The sequence below is a fragment of the Dreissena polymorpha genome, chromosome 3 (assembly GCF_020536995.1).
Source record: "Dreissena polymorpha isolate Duluth1 chromosome 3, UMN_Dpol_1.0, whole genome shotgun sequence".
Lineage (NCBI taxonomy): Eukaryota > Metazoa > Mollusca > Bivalvia > Myida > Dreissenidae > Dreissena > Dreissena polymorpha.
In genome coordinates this window covers 102733369-102750899 of record NC_068357.1, presented here as the reverse complement: position 1 = coordinate 102750899, position 17531 = coordinate 102733369, and the positions used below count along the sequence as shown (strand labels likewise).

Below are 17531 nucleotides of genomic sequence, written 5' to 3'. Positions count from 1 at the left end.
CCTGCTTATCAGCCCTAGGGCCCTTCCCTTTCTACCGCCACAACCTCCGATGCCGGAAATACCAGTTGGGGCCAGACTTTTCCACTTCTCAAATCGATGGCTTCAAATTACTTCAGACGCATGGGTTCATTCTCTTGTGACAAAATGCCTGACTTTTCAATTCGAAAAAAGGCCTCCACTTTCTCGCGTCCCTATAGAGCTGTTATCTCGGCATCCACATATTCCAGAGTCCATTCTCGGGCTCTTGGAAAAACAGGCGGTAGAAAGGGTTCAAGATCCTTATTCTCCAGGATTTTACAGTCGTCTTTTTCTTGTTCAAAAGAAAAATGGTTCCTGGAGACCAGTAATAGATTTAAAAGTGTTCAACACATATCTCCTCAAACCAACTTTCAAAATGGAGACTCCTTCTTTCATACGGGAATCCATCAAACCCCTGCACTGGGGGGTGTCTTTGGATCTGGAAGATGCTTACTTCCATGTTCCTATACATCCCAACTACCGGAAGTACTTGCGATTCACCTTTCAAGGCCAAGTCTGCCAGTTCCGGTCTATGCCTTTCGGGTTGGCGACAGCCCCACGAGTTTTTACCAAACTAATGTCGGCAGTCGGATCACACCTCAGAGTTCACGGGATTATTCTTCTTCAGTATTTCGACGACTGGCTCTTACACCAGCTCGATCGTCAATTGCTTCTGTACAACCTAGAATTCTCTTGGAAGGAACTCCTCTCTTTAGGGCTCCTTTTCAATGCAGACAAATCAGACCTCATTCCTTCACAGGACTTAACGTTTGTGGGAATGAATTTCTTGACCCACATCAATCGGGTCAGAGTGTCTATTCAACGTATATCAGACCATCAGACCTTCTGATGAAGGTCAACTGGGTTTTGTCCCAATCTCATATAACAGCTCAAGAATTCCTCTCTCTCAACGGTATCCTGAGCTCAGTAGCAGACTTTGTGCAGTTGGGACGTCTCTTCCTACGTCCTCTTTAGCGCTATCTCTCAGCTTGTTGGAAATGGTCTCCAGGCAATCTATTAACACAGATTCCAATCCTTCCCTCCTTAAGGTCTCATCTTCAGTGGTGGCTAGACGAGGAGACTCTGTTGGCAGGAGTACCCCTTCTTCCTCCACAACCGTCATTATATCTAATAACGGATGCGAGCAAGGAAGGGTGGGGTGCTCACCTGGAACCTCTCAGTCGGATAATTTCAGGGTTGTGGTCTCATCAGGAATCTCACCTACATATCAACAATCTAGAAATGCAAGCAGTATTTCTAGCTGTATCTCATTTCCAATCACATCTTCGAGACTTTTGTGTGATGGTGTCAACAGACAACACATCTGTGGTGGCTTACATCCAGGCACAGGGGGGAACACATTCTCAATCCCTGTATCTGGAAACCAGAAAATTACTTGTTCTTTGCAAAACACTCAACATTCCTCTTCTGGCAAAATATATACCAGGTCGCCTCAACGCCCTGGCGGATGGTTTGTCTCGCAAACACCAGTTACTTCCATTGGAGTGGACACTTCATCAAGAAGGGACCAACCAGATCTTTTTCAAGTTCGGTTATCCCCTGGTCGATCTATTTGCGACCAGACACAATCACAGACTTCCTCTGTATGTGAGTCCAGTTTACGATCCAGCAGCGTGGGCAATCGACGCGCTTTCGTTCGCGTGGGACCAACTGGACGCTTACGCCTATCCCCCACCCATTCTAATTCCCCAAATATTGGGGAAAATCAGGGTGAGCTCTTGCAGGATACTCCTGATTGCCCCTTGGTGGCCCAGAAGATCTTGGTTCAACGATCTTCTCAGTCTCCTGTACGATTATCCCAGGAATCTTCCTCACAGGTCAGATCTTCTGTCTCAAAGCGGCAGACTACATGCGGACCCAAAAATGTTCCACTTACACGTCTGGCCGTTATCAGGCAATCTTTGAAGAAGAAATGTTTTTCTGTCAGGGCTTCAACCCTCGTTGCTTCGGCAAGGAGAAAATCCACCAGAGCAGTCTATGATGCTCGTTGGAAACTCTTCTCCAATTGGTGTTTTCGAGGGAAAATTAATCCCCTCAATCCCTCTGCTAGACGAATAGCGGATTTTCTCATTTATCTTTTTGATGATAAGAAACTTTCTCTTAGTTCCATCAAAGGATACAGATATATGATTTCGCATACATTGGCTTTCACTAAGTCGTCACAAGTCTGTGCTGATCCAGCTATTTCAGAACTTGTTCGAGCTATGGAACTTAGTCGTCCTGTATCTCGTACACTTGCTCCTAAATGGGATTTGGGCTTGTGTGCTAGGTTCGCTTATTAAGGCTCCCTATGAACCTCTTGATCAGGCTTCATTACAATTCATAACATGGAAGACCGTTTTCCTTCTTACTATGGCTTCAGCCAAACGGAGAAGTGAAATTCATGCTCTTTCTATCGAGGATAGTCATCTTCGTTTTGACTCTTCTGATGGATCCGTTAATTGTTATGTCAGTCAGGATTCCTTGCTAAAAATCAACTCCCCTCTATGGCTTCCAAACCCTTCAAAGTTCCAAGTCTATCTAGAACTTGTGGACATGAAGATGATGATAGACTCCTTTGCCCAGTCAGGGCTTTGAAGTTCTACCTTAAAAAGGTAAAGTCTATTCGAGGTTCTCGCAAGAGACTTTTCATTCCATTAAAAGGGGGGCGATGTGTCTGCGGCTACTATTTCTCGTTGGATAGCCTCGACTATAAGGAAAGCTTATTCTTCTCTTTCATCGAGGGATTTATCCCTGTTTAAGATAAGACCGCATGAATTAAGAACTCTTTCGGCTTCGTGGGCTTATATTAATCAGACCCCACTATCTGAAGTGCTTCAAGCTGCTTTCTGGAGGAATCCGACCACCTTCTCCTCTTTTTATCTTCGTTCTTTTGAGTGCCAACAAGACAATTTGTATAAGTTGGGTCCTCTTGTAGTGGCTCAAACTGTAGTTTCTTCTATGGCGTAAGTACACTGGTGCCATCGAGAATTAAGTACTATACTGTACTAACAAAGATTATAAGAGGACGTGATTCTACTATCTCTGGCTGTAAACCCTCTATATGTGTTCTGCTGTGATGGGAAACAAGAAATATCTTTTAAAAAGATATACGGCGTTGATTGTGGTCGATGTTTATGAACGATCAAAAGTTATCTCTATGAGATAAAAAGTAGCGGATGCCTTTTTTCTGCGCAGTTCTTAGCTACATCATAAGCAAATCAATTACGGGGTGTTGCGCCAGATTTCGTGGCTTATTTTGCTTTATGTGATATTATTACTCAGATATCTATATTTACAGAATAGAAAAACACAAGAAACATGAAAATAAACGATTGCATATAGGTCAGCCGGCAATACTCGAATCTTATTTAATTGCATAATTATAGTATAGTGAATTATTGTGCTCATGCTTAATAAACTGGTCTAAATGGATAAATATTTCTAATTATTTTTATCAAAATTGGTCCTTATCATGCAAATGTTAAAACCATATTAAAAATCGATGATTGACATACCACAATAATATCGCCGAATATCTTTATTTAGTATCTTTCTGATCAAAACAGACTTCAAGTGCACAAAGTTTACGAGACGGCGTTTATATAAAGATTTCTGCAACTGACCGCAAACTGACCTTGATACCTTGCGGATTGGAATGCAATGCATTACAGTCAGTACGTTATTGTCAGTAAGACCGGTGTAACACAATGATCGCAACCCCTTCTGCGAACTCCGGTGATGAACTGTATATAAACTCTGACTTTCACAAATGGCCGGGAGTTGACCCGAAACCTCGCGGGTTTAAATGCAATGCAAGTAAGTACTAAATATGACAACATAGCTACTAGTATAAACGCTTTTGCGCTGGTAATTCTCTGAAAATAAAAGGTGAACGCACAAACTGTATTTATGTCGAAAATTGATTGTAAAACTGTTGTATCTATTGAGCCTTTTCATTAGAGATAAAATTGTTTCATGCAGTAAAACAGTGTTACAAAGACGCGGATATGTTTCCAATGTTATGGTGTTATACTCAAATCAGCCAATGGAATAAATGAAGTGTATTCATTCGTACCTAGCCGAGGGAAATTTTATTTGAGTATTATTGGACACTTACAAAGGTCAAGTCAGGGTGAAAAGCTGGCTTATTCAGCTAACGCCGAAAAATATGCGAACCTTCCCGCCGCAGCTGCAAAATCAGCTAGAGATAACAGGTAACGTATTTATGATATTAAAACAAATTTTCTTAAAGTAAAATTCATTTTAATTATTAAATACTTACCTGTTATCGGTAAGTCCCACCTCCCACCCCACTCATCGCCTTTTTATGTTTGCGTAAAGGAAAGATGAGTTGTGGTTCTTGTGGTTTTCCTGTTAGGTTGCATTGTACTGCAGTCGTCGAAATTCTCACTAGTCCGACAGCAAAAAACTAGTTTTTTTTCTTTCGGGCTTGTAGGAAATCCAATATTACAAGCCCGACGTGCTTGTACAATTCATTAAACAGAAAACGAGTTCCACCTTCATTTTCAATATTTGTAAACAAAGTTTTGAGCCGCTTAAATCAACAGCCACTTATGTTTTAACACACTGCGCACACGTTCTGGGCAATCGGCCGATAATTGGATTACTGTGCATAAAGCGCATGGTTTTGTGGTTCCCGGATTACTATTATGTAAAATAAATGTTTTGCGTTGCGTTCAGGACACAGAGAGTAATGGCCGAACAGTTGTCATTTAAGTACATCGTTGAGGAATGCAAAGTTGAGGTAACTGTAATTGATGCATTTGTCAACTGGCTTTTTGTAAAATAACCTGACACTTAATTGCATATATATTTTCTGGTGGTTCAGGTTTGCTCTCTCTTTCACATGGATATATGGGATACATTTCTGCTAATTTTTTACCAAAACTTTATGTATATATTTAAAATTGTGATCTGATTGAAATCCGTGTGTGAAATTAATTTCTTCTTATTTCAGGATCCAAAAGAGGCTTGCTCAGATGACGAGGAAGCTTACTTGGATGAGGATGAAATTAATAAGAGATTTGTATTGTATTCTAAAGATTGAATAAATGAATGCTTCTTTGGATGTTTTATGTTATGTTTATCTGCATTTTTAACAAAAATGTTTGGGCTAGTAAAATCTGACTCGGCTTGTTCAAATTTCCATAGTACTAGCCCGACTTGCTTGTAGATTTAAATCTGAATTTCAATGACTGGTACTATGTTTAACCTGATTTGGATTCTTTAAAGAGGTGGACGATTCCCAGCGCTTGAATATTTTCCGGATGAAATAACTCCCTTGGAAAGGGGTAAGCTAGAGATAACAGGTAAGTATTTAATAATTTAAATGAATTTTACTTTAAGAAAATTTGTATCAATGCAAGAAAGTGAATCAAAATTATGTGGGCATTATTCATAAATATAGAGTGAAAATCAATGTATTGTTATTTATAGTGGAAATTATGTGCAAATAAATGCAAATAAAATGCATCATTAACCAATTATAAATATTCTTGTGAAATTAAGTATGTAAATAGTACTATTAACATGGTTTTACTGTGCTGCATTATGCTGTTGTTATAAGTTCAGAACAGATATTTGCTAGATCTTTGATATAATATCTTGCATTTTTCTGAACAGGCTTCGGCCATGACTTATTGCAGAATAATCCATCCTTATGTTTCTTGTGCGTGTATAAAAACTAATTGCGAGGCAAATTGAATGTTAGTTCAACACAAGGTATTTTCTCAAAATGGTCAAAAGATAGCCTAAAGCATTGAAGCTTATTTTGTTCTTATTTTATTCTTGTTTGAAATCATGCTATTTTCCTTATCATATAAGTGGGTTGTTCTCTCCCCTGCAGGTAAGTGCTCTCCCCTGCACCTGCTGCTGCATGTAGGTCACGAGGTCGCGGCGGAGTTAGACTGCGCCGGTCTCAAGATCTTGTGTAAGCATGGGCCCAACACAGAGCACCAAAACATGGACAACAAAACACCTCTAGTGATCGCTGTTGAGGATAGGAACAAGACTGCTCTCGATGTCTTGGTAAGGAATTAGGGCATTTACAGTACGGATGGAACAATTCAAGCATGTGTGCACCAATTTCAGGTGAATAGAAAAAAGGTTCAGAACCTTCTTTAAACTGAATCATGATCATTGAATGTATGTTATATATATCAGAAATATTTTCGTGTGAAATCAGAATTGTGAATTTCCATTTCAAGATCATAATAGATCATAATGTAGAAATTTTACTTGGTTTCATCAGATAAGCACATTTCTTTAAGCTTTTTTTTCAACTATTAATGTTGAGTATTAATTCTAAACCATCTTAATACTTATAAATTACAACTAAATGAGCCTGATAAATTAAAACTAAATGAGCCTGTTTATAGGAAAGTTGGGCTTAATGCAGCTGCTTAAAGTTTTATCCCAGATTAACCTGTGCATTCTGCACAGACTTATTAGAGACGACTCTTTATACCTAAACTGGAATTTTCTCTAAGAAGTGGCTTCTTTAAAAGCCTATAAACACTCAAAATCAAGGAATATTTCGTATAATATTTTGAAAAATAAAGTTAACACATTAGAAATCAGGTTTCCTTATGCATTAGCTGAAATTTCAACCTAGATTATGGTCTAGTAACATAGATTTAAAGCAATGCAAAAAAAATGTTTTTATTTTATTTTTTTTGACAATATATTCCATGTAAATTTCTGGCAACGATATTTGAACATTTACGATCAAATGCGAGATTAGCTTCAGGCAGCGTCGGAAGCACGACATAGTTTTCATGAATACATTGTGCATCTGACGCTGCTTGAAGCCAGTCGTTTGCTCTTAAATGTTCAGATATTGTAGCAGAATATTCACATCAAATATATTGTTGCATAAAAAATTAAAAACAGCATTTTGTATCTCTTTACAAATATGTTACCATATCACATCTAGCTTTGAAATTTTGGCTGTTGCTATGAGGAACACTGATTTTTAGCTCACCTGAACACGATGTGCTCATGGTGAGCTTTTGTGATCACCTTTTGTCCATTGTGCGTCCGTCCTCAACATTTGCCTTGTGAACACTCTAGAGGCCACATTTATTGTCCGATTTTCATGAAACTTGGTCAGAACATTTGTCCCGATGATGCCTTGATAGAGTTCGAAACTGGGTCATGCTGGGTCAAAAACTAGGTAAAAAAAAAGAAAAACCTTGTGAACACTGTAGAGGTCACATTTGATGCCCAATCTTCATGTAACTTTATCAAAATGTTTGTCATAATGATATGTTGGTTGAGTTCAAAAATGGATTCGGTCCATTGAAAAACATGGCCGCCAGGGGGCAAGGCAGTATTCCTTATATGGCTGTGGAGAAACCTTGTGAACACTCTAGAAGTCACAATTTTTGCCCAATCATCATGAAACTTGGTCAAAACATTGGTTTCATTGATATCTCGGACGAGTTCGAAAATGGTCCAGATCGGTGTAAAAACATGGTTGCCAGGGGGCGGGGCAGTTTTCTCTATATGTATATGGTGAAAACATGTGAACGCTCTAAAAGTCACATTTTTGGTCCAATATTCATGAAATTTGGTCAAAACATTTGTTTCTTGGATACAACGGTTGAGTTTGAAAATGGTTTGGATCGGTAAAAAAACATGGCCGCCAGGGGGCAGGGCAGTTTTGCTTATATGGCTATACTTAAACCTTCTTAACACTCTAGGAGTCACATTTATTGTCCAATCTTCATGAAACTTGGTCTGAACATTTGTTTTTATGATAGCTAGGCCGAGTTTGAAAATGGTTTTGGTCTGTTGAAAAATATGGCCGCCAGGGGGCAGGGCAGCTTTGCTTATGTGGCTATTGTGAAACCTTGTTAACACTCTAGAAGCAACATTTATAGCCCAATCTGCATGGAACTTGGTCTGAAGATTTGTTGTATTGATAGCTTGGCTAAGTTCGAAAATGGTTACAGTTTGTTGAAAAACATGGCCGCCAGGGTAGCGGCAATTTTCATAATATGCTTATATTAAAACCATGTTACCACTCTAGTTGTTATGCGGATGTTGGTGCACAATGATGATGATGATGATTATGATGATTATGATGATTATGATGATACTGGTAATGGATTCAGAAACATTAACCACAACCCAAATATCTAATTATAATTATTGCATTACTCAAATTACTTATTGCCATTACTTATGATTGTTATCTATATCTTTGCAAAAATTTAACATAGTGGTAAAACCAATAAAACAACAAGAAATGTTACATATGAAACTTATTTGACTTTTCATTCACTTATCGTAGGCTACTCTCTATAAAACTCATTTACACCTGTGCTTGCATTGTTGCCATGTGGTAATTGTGTAGCACTCCTGGAAATTGACCCCAATTAACTGGGCACTTTCATCAAAGACCTTTGTGTTGATGTCAGATGGAAACCATAAGACAGATAAGACATTACAACTTGAAATGTTTTACCCCTACAATTTTCAGTTAGGCAGATGTTTGTGTGTGATTATGAAAGATTTGTGATTTTAGCAGGTCTAATTGTTGTTTCAATTGGAAATATCAATGCAAGGTGAGTCCTAAAATTGTTCCAGTTGTTTAAAAAAAAAATGTCAAAAATGTGAACAATTTGGTAGTAAAAAAACAACTTATCACATCTTTTAAGAAGCAGAAACAGCTGTTTGAAGAAAAGTTGATTGGCATTTGTTTTTGCAAAAATAATGTATTTATGCTACAGATTTTTTGTGCATTGAAAGTACAAATAGTTTGATAGTTGTTTTGATATGATACATTTTCAAATGTCTTGTGTGTGTTTACTTCTATATTTGCACACATTTATAACTATAAGAAAGATCAAGTGATGTTTCGTACTATAAAAGAAGATCAATATTGAATTTCTAGTAGCTGTACATATTCTCATACTCATTTACTTATTAGCTCATCTATTTTTTGAAAAAAAATTATGAGCTATTGTCATCACCTTGGCGTTGGCGTCGGTGTCCGGTTAAGTTTTGCGTTTGGGTCCACTTGTCTCAGAAAGTATCAATGCTATTGCATTCAAACTTGGTACACTTACTAACTATCATGAGGGGACTGGGCAGGCAAAGTTAGATAACTCTGGCGTGCATTTTGACAGAATTATGTGCCCTTTTTATACTTAGAAAATTGAAAATTTTGGTTAAGTTTTGTGTTTAGGTCCATTTTATTCCTTAAGTATCAAAGCTATTGCTTTCATACTTGCAACACTTACTAACTATCATAAGGGGACTGTGCAGGCAAAGTAATGTAACTCTGACTGGCATTTTGACAGAATTATGTGCCCTTTTTATACTTAGAAAATTGAAAATTTGGTTAAGTTTTGTGTTTAGGTCCACTTTATTCCTACAGTATCAAAGCTATTGCTTTCATACTTGCAACACTTACCGTTATTTTCGGGATACAAGTCGCGACTTTTTTACAAGCAAAAGTAACATGCGTCGTATGCCCCGGAGCGTCTTATGTATGTACAAAATCGATTTTTCCAAAGTCAGAATGTCAAATTTTTAAGTCAGAATTGCATAAATCCGCGAGTTTGATAACAATTGCCGGTAATTTGTTTGCTGTTTTTGTAAAACAATTTTATTTTACACATAGTCGGTTACACACTACTAACGATACTATTGGGGTACTATACAGTACCGTAACGTAAATAAAACAACGCAACAAAAAAAATAGTCGTCTGCTAAATTTATTTTACGAGCTAACCTTACGATTTTTACAACAATTTGAAACAATAAGTAACAAAGTACAACAAACAAACACAATATCAATGAGAAGCAGAGTATACAACAATAAGTGTACAATCAGATACGGCACAATAAAAATTCACATCATTTATTCGCCATGGTCGTCGACATCGGAGAATCCGTCAGCGATGTCCCCAGTGTGCATTACAAGCGTTAATTGGTATGCCTGCGATACCACATGTCTGCAAACCTGAGATCTCAAATACCCTTTAACCATCTGCGATAGATGAACGAACATAATCTCTCCATGGGAGACGTCCCCAGTGTGGATTAAAAGCGTTTATTGGTAAGCCTGGTACACCACATGTCTGCACACTTGTATTAAGATTATCACGATAAGAATATTAGCCCTTCTCATAACAGGCCTCATTTTAATATTCATCATAAAAATGCTCGTGTTACCAATTTGCGAATGCCGGTATACTTTATGCTACAAAAGTTTTGCAAACAATACACATTAAAACAAACAAACATCGCTATCCTATTTTAATAAAATTGTACATTTATTTTTTATGAAACAGCAAATGCTGCATTTATAGCCTTAATGCAGTTTATTACATAATAATTGTTTTTTATTTTGTTTTGTTGTATTATCAAATGCGCTTATTTAAATTTGTATTTCCAATTTTATTGCTAACGCCACGTTTACGCTAGTCACATCTATAGCTCATGTACTTTTCTTTGTTCTGTTAGAAAGCGCGCGAAAAATTAGCGCTGTTGAAGAAAAACTGTGTAGCGAAGAGAATGCTGTATCTTTGACGTTACGCTCATTTAGGTAGTTTATTATTGAAACAGAAAATGTTCTGTGTACTGATTTACAGGAAAATCTGGTCTAGACTAGATTTAATTTTGGTAATTGTGAAAACATGATCAGCAGTGTTTACACTGCGATGTTTTGACTAAACAGATACAAATGTGCGAATGCAAAGGCTTGCGGATAGGGTCAAATATTACCGGTAATACATTGTTCTGAATGACATTTTTGTTTAAATTAATACGTTCAAATAAATTTAATGGAAAAAAAAAATATAAATACAATGAGCATGTGAGAGAACAAATGCCAGCATCGTTTTTAAGAAGAATTTTCTATCTGAAATGAAACACGAAAGAGGATTAAACATTTAATGGATAAACATGTGTGACTGCATTTTTAGGAATATTTAATGATGATTAATGTGCGTCGTTTACGCCGAAGCGTCTTATGTATGGACAAAAAAAAAATAATGTAAAAAAAAAAGAGATGCGTCTTACATTCCGGTGCGACATATAACCCGAAAAATACGGTATTAACTATCATAAGGGGACTGTGCAGGCAAAGTTATGTAACTCTGGCATTTGGACGGAATTATGAGCCCTTTATACTTAGAAAATTGAAAATTTGGTTAAGTTTTGTGTTTTGGTCCACTTTACCCCTAAAGTATCATAGATATTGCTTTCATACTTGGAACATTCGCAAACTATCATAAGGGTACAGTAAAAGGACAAGTTGCATAACTCTGGTTGTCATATTTACGGAATTATGGCCCTTTTTTGTCTTAGTAACTTTAAATATATGGTTAAATTTTGTGTTTAGATCCACTTTACTTCTAAAGTATCAAGGCTATTGCTTTCAAACTTCAAATACTTTCCTGCTATCATGAGGTTACTGTACCTGGCAAGTTGAATTTTACCTTGACCTCTGAATGACCTTGACTCTCAAGGTCAAATTATTAAATTTTGCTAAAATTGCCATAACTTACCACACCCTCACACTAAACCCCCCCCCCCCCTCAATTTTTTTTTTTTTTGAAACGGTTAAAAAAACACAAATATTAATTTTTATTATTTTATGTTTGAAATACCGTCCAATTTGCATTTTTTTTTTGCATTTTTGGAAGATAATGTTATAAATGTCCACACCCCACACTATACACCCCTCTTCACTCCACCCCTCCCTCCTTTGTGATTGAAAATGAGAGTTCCTTCACCTTTAAAAAGAAAATAGATGAGCGGTCTGCAACCGCAAGGCGGTGCTCTTGTTTATAACTGACTTTGATATATGATAACAATTCAACATATTTTATTTAATTATGCAAAAACTATTTTACAAAAACACAATCTCTTGAACAAATACGGTTGTTTTCAGTATCTAAAAGTGTTCTTGCTAAACAGATTGTAAACAGTCATCCCCTATAAGATGCTGAGATGCTTATCTCATGACCTCAAATTTAGAAAACAATTTGTTGAAAAATATATTTAATTTTCTTTTGCTGATGCTCATTATTAAATTACTGTCCTCATATTACTTTTATCCAAAATAATAGCTTTGTCGCAACGGGTAACAAATGTCTATTTAAAAAAAATTAAACACACACACACAAAACTACTGATAACGCATATATGTATATATCTGCCGTAACAGCAAACCTTTTCTTTTCACAAAACAACGTTAACAACCCTTGTTTCCTGGATACGACGGTTGAGTTCAAAAATGGTTTTGATCCATCTAGTAACATGACCGCCGGGGGGGGGGGGGGGGGGCGGGGGGTCATTTTCCTTATATTTAGATACTGAAAGAGCCTGTGAACACTCTAAAAGTCACATTTTTTGGCCAATCATCATGAAACTTGATCAAAACATTGGTTTTATTGATATGTCGGATGAGTTTGAAAATGGTCTGGATCAGTGGAAAAATATTGCCGCCAGGGGATGGGGCAGTTTTCTCTATATGATTGTAAAAAGCATTTTCCTTATATATATATTTTTTTTTAATCTGGGTATTAAAAACATGGCCACCAGGGTGGGTGGGGTAATTTTCTATATAGGCCTATTGTGAATACTTTGGAACACCTTATTTTTAAAGTCAGTCTTGTCATACTAATAACTTAAAATATTTGCTGAAGAGTTTTAATCTTTGTTTCTTTCCATCTAAGTCTCTCAGGTGAGCGACCCAGGACCCTTTGGGGCCTCTTGTTTATGAGTTAACTTTATTTTAATGTCATAAACACTGACCTGCTATCTCATGCTTCTCCTTTCCAAGGGGAATTAACTCATCCGGAAGTTTAACTGGGAATCCGACACCTCAATACCGTAATTCAGGCCAGGTTAAACATAGTGCAATGCAGCCTAGCCAAAAATCGGTAACCAACCCTCAATATTCTTTCTGGATCAACCAGGTGTATACGTGTCTTTTACGGCTCTGAATTGAAAATTGTTTTTTTATTTATTTCACTTCGTTGATTGGGGTTTTGAATAGATAAATTGTGTTATTTATCTTTTTATTTCTCATTCAGATTAATTTATGTGGATTTAATGGATTTTGTTTCATTTGTAAAGGTAAGCCATGCTTGTTTTTATCGAACAATGGTTTATTTCTACCATCCTGGGTGTTTTCAGGCGCGAACGACCACGTGCAAAACGTGCTCTTCTAATACATTGCTAGAACGTGCAAAGCATGTTCTTCTAATGTGTTACGAGATCGTGCAAAGCGTGTTCTTCTTTTGACAGATTGTTTATCATTTGCCATTGTGTGCAATAATGATTTTAACGTTCCGTATGACAATCTAATTGATTGTCATTTTATTTTTCATCTGTTTTGAATTAAACTTTTGTTTAATTTATGATCTATGGCAGTATTATTATAATTTTCATTATGGTCAAATAATGATTTTATGTGCCGTATGATAATCTGGTCTGTGACCAGTTTATGGTTGAATATGTTTTGCTCTTGTTTTTCATATATTCGATTACATGATGGTCGCAGAAACAAGAGTGGATAAATACCCGGTGACTTCGCAGACCATGGATGACAAGTTGCAGTATCAGTCACCGGGTATCGGGCACGATGGCGACCGTACTATGCCAAGTCTCTTAGACAGTCGGTCAACATCAGACCATATGGCGACACCCGTCAGCCGGTCTTTGCCCGATGGCATTGGTCAAGGACATCGACCAATGCTGGACCATTTGGCATCCGCCATACGGTCATTATCCGGTGACAACACTGGTCATGATATGACTGGTACGTCACGGGGGACGTTGATCACGGACCTTTGGCTCTGCATTGAGCGACGTCTGACCGGCCGGTCCGGTCATGATATGACCGGTCACCGGTCATGTCACCGGTCCGGTCCTGTCACCGGTCCGGTCATTGATCACCGGTCCGGTCATGTCACCGGTCCGGTCATTGATCACCGGTCCGGTCAATGGTCCGGTCATTGAACAACGGTCCGGTCTAGTCACCGGTCAACAGTCATCAGTTAGGCCTGCCATCGATAACACCAGTCACCAATCAAGAAGAAGAACTCGGTCTTCATCATTGGATTATTCTTCTTCCTCCTATTTGTCGTCGAATGCATCGTCTTCATCAAGGAGTAGACATCGGACACACTCTTTTTCGTCGAGCAGTTCTCATCATCGCGGCTCTCGTAAGCGATCACGTAGTCACTCACGGAGACAGTATTCTAGAAGATCTCGGTCTCATCGCAGCCGATCCACATCTCGACAGCACAGCCGATCGTGATCTCGACATCGCAGGAAACGAGGACGTCATCGGACTTCATTGAGCACAACAGGATAGTTATCGAACATACCTCTCCATCATTGAGCAGTTCTTGGCGTTGAAACGCTCGTAAGCGATCACATCAACGCTCTCAGAGACAATATTGTAGGAGACAATATTTCCAGTATAGCTGAACAATATTTTGGCATCGCATTTATATGGGATTTCACCACTTCTCACGTAGGCCTTAATGAACCTACTGGTCATATCGACGTTCTCCATTTTATTCCTTTAGGAATATCATGTCTCCATTCCACGTGTGATGGTTTTTCTTATGGCATCCACACATGTTGCAGTCACCGAGCCGTATTTGTATACGAACACTAGTTTGTTTAACTTTCAGGCTTCGGGATTAGGTGTTAATTTCTCCACTACAACTACAAGGACACTTTATGCCTATTAATACTGTTAATCTACCGTTGTTTTCCGGTTAACATTATCAGATGACTTCGTGGATGGTCATTCTTCTGCACCAGATATTTCCATTCTGATGCAGTTATATTATACCGGTCCGGTCCGATCACCGGACATCGGTCACCATTCATCGGTCATATCACCGATCACTGGTCACCGGTCAGAATAAGTAGTCATTCATAATCAGCGGATTATTTTTCCTCCTCTTCTTCGTGTTATCATCATCGGTCTATTCGTCCTCCTCTTCTTCGTTATCGAATGAATCTTCATCGTCTGCTTTAGTGATGTCTCATCGCCATCGGATTGGATGTTTGGCACGATCTTCTTTTCCGAGCAGTGCTTGACATTGATATCAGACCATATGGATTCCACCATTTTTCGGTCTTTAACTGGTAACGTCACCGGTCATATTTTGACTGGTCTGTTCACCTGGCTACAGTTACCGGTCATTGACGGGTCCGGTTCGGTCACCAGTTACCATTCACTGGTATTCCACTGTGTTTTCATCGGTCAATTTTATAGTATTACGGGTATCGTCTACATTACCTAGTTGTATACCCCTGGCTATCATTGTATTGAATACTATATTTTATGGATTCAACAATCTACATGACATTTTGTGTTTTTCAATACTGATGTTCTACTGGCGACCGTTGGTTACCAAATTATCTCCGCTGACTTGGTCTATGGTTGATTTTCCTGACCAGCTATCCATTCTGGTGCTGGTTATGACCTACTAATACTAGTAGATTATGAAATACCTATATCTGTTATTTCTACTTCTATCTCAATCAGCTACATGCAGACTACTGGTCTTGCAGATAGATCGGCTGAAGCGGGCTCGGAGTCTAGCATTGATGTCGAACATTACTATTTGACCTCTATTAATTTTTATCCCATTTTCACCGCGACATTGACGGTATAACACGTTGTGGAATATACTTGCTTGTATTCAACACTGTGGAATATACCTGTCGCGTGCGCGGACTACTTTTTAAATGACGTCATGCGATATGCGCTAAAATTTGGTCGATATTGTTTGGTGTTCATTGATCGAATTATAAGGTCACCCATTAGAAGAAAATGTCTATATTTGCAGAAATATATATATATATAACATATTCACGAAAAGAAATGTTGAAATAAAATATAAAATTACACGATTTTTGTTTTGTTATTTTTTTTATTTATATTTACTTTACCACTGAATGATTTTTCATAAGAAACACAGTCGACAAAACTTAAGCTTCAAAATTATACGACCTTCAACCTTTAAATCTAGTCATATGACATAATTTTTCGCCATCCGTATAATGTATCAGTTGATTGATGGCGTCATAAAATGACAAACTTATTGCGTCATTTTCCCCATTTTTTTGACGATTTATTATAAACGCGACTTACTTCACATGTTTTCTACATGTCGAGGGGTGAACGGAAGACTGTTGTAACTCATATTATATTAAGAAGGAGATACTGCAGTTTTCCGTTCAGCCCTCGATGTACTGTATGTCGACATATCTGAATTGTCAATTGATCACATTTTCCTTATTTCGTGTAATGTGCATTGTTTATAACCAAAGCATATACTTTTGACATTTAACTTAAATATTCAGAATGTACAACAAGCCATACACATATCGCACAGTTCATGAATAATCTGCTATGTTTGCTTTCCTATTTAATTCACGTTAGGCATAGAGCTGTGTAAAGTATAAGATGGTAAAAATAGCACCACACTGGAATTTGGAACGTCCCATTTTGTACACGGGTATTTTTTACTCATTTATCTGTTGTGTACTGGAATGTTTTCCATTCTTTGTGTATTTATATATTAAATTATTTTCTCGTACAATAAGGGCATTTACCATAGATATATAAAACATTGTGCAAGTTTAAACATAATTATGTTTGTATGCAGAAATCTGCAAATGCAACCGAGTTTACCAACGGCTATTATTAGATAAACTGCTCCGGTTCATTTGAACAGCAGTAATGTAGAGTACATGACGTAGCGTGTGACGAAGAAGAAAGTTTATCGCGTTCATAAACTCATTTGAATAAAGTGATAGAATGGCATAAGGGTCTTTATTTAACTATGCTAAAAGAATTATTAAAGACCCTAGATGCAATATCGTCAATTATTGAGTTAAATGGATTATTAGATGGATTTTAAAGAATTATTAAAGGTAAGATACTAGTTCTTACGTGTTTTGATTTTTGTTTGTACTTTTGTCGTTCCCTGTTCTTGGGGAAATGATTTTAACATGGGCGCCATTGATGCATCGGATCACACACGGCATACCCATAACATTATATAAAAACACGTTATGCGCGTCCTTAAATTGGTCGTCCGAAGTCGGAAAACCTATTGCCCTGTATATTTTGTCAAATAAAGTGTCAGTCGCTGCAATTGTCTGTTTACTCGTCAAAATTGTCAAGGTCTTCCATAGCTAAAGAAACTTCAGCGTACTGTTTATTTAGTATTGACAGACCTGTACAAAGTCGCGCCAGTCAAAAATCATAAAAAGCGACATTTAAAGTTATGGTAGCCAGAACTAGGTCGTCGATGGTGTACATGTATGTTGACATCGACAGCATTTTGTCAGGAGCAATCGCCGCCATATTGGATTTTGATCATTTTCTTTCGAAAATAAAATGACTTATAGTAAAGTAAAATCTTCTTTTCGCGGTCGTAATGTGTTAAAATTCGCATACTGCGTAAAATTGAATGTAGGCATATGGTGATATT

The 17531-nt window shown here is 37.6% G+C and overlaps 1 protein-coding gene across 3 annotated transcripts in view; it reads left to right on the top strand.

The window, feature by feature from the left end:
• LOC127872886 (poly [ADP-ribose] polymerase tankyrase-like) overlaps nucleotides 1-17531 on the top strand; it is a 255395-nt gene that overhangs the window by 116942 nt on the left and 120922 nt on the right. For all 3 annotated transcript variants that reach the window (XM_052416370.1, XM_052416369.1, XM_052416368.1), the window contains one exon: nucleotides 5888-6069. In XM_052416370.1, the coding sequence (XP_052272330.1) occupies nucleotides 5888-6069 (182 nt within the window). The remainder of the gene's footprint in view (nucleotides 1-5887; nucleotides 6070-17531) is intronic.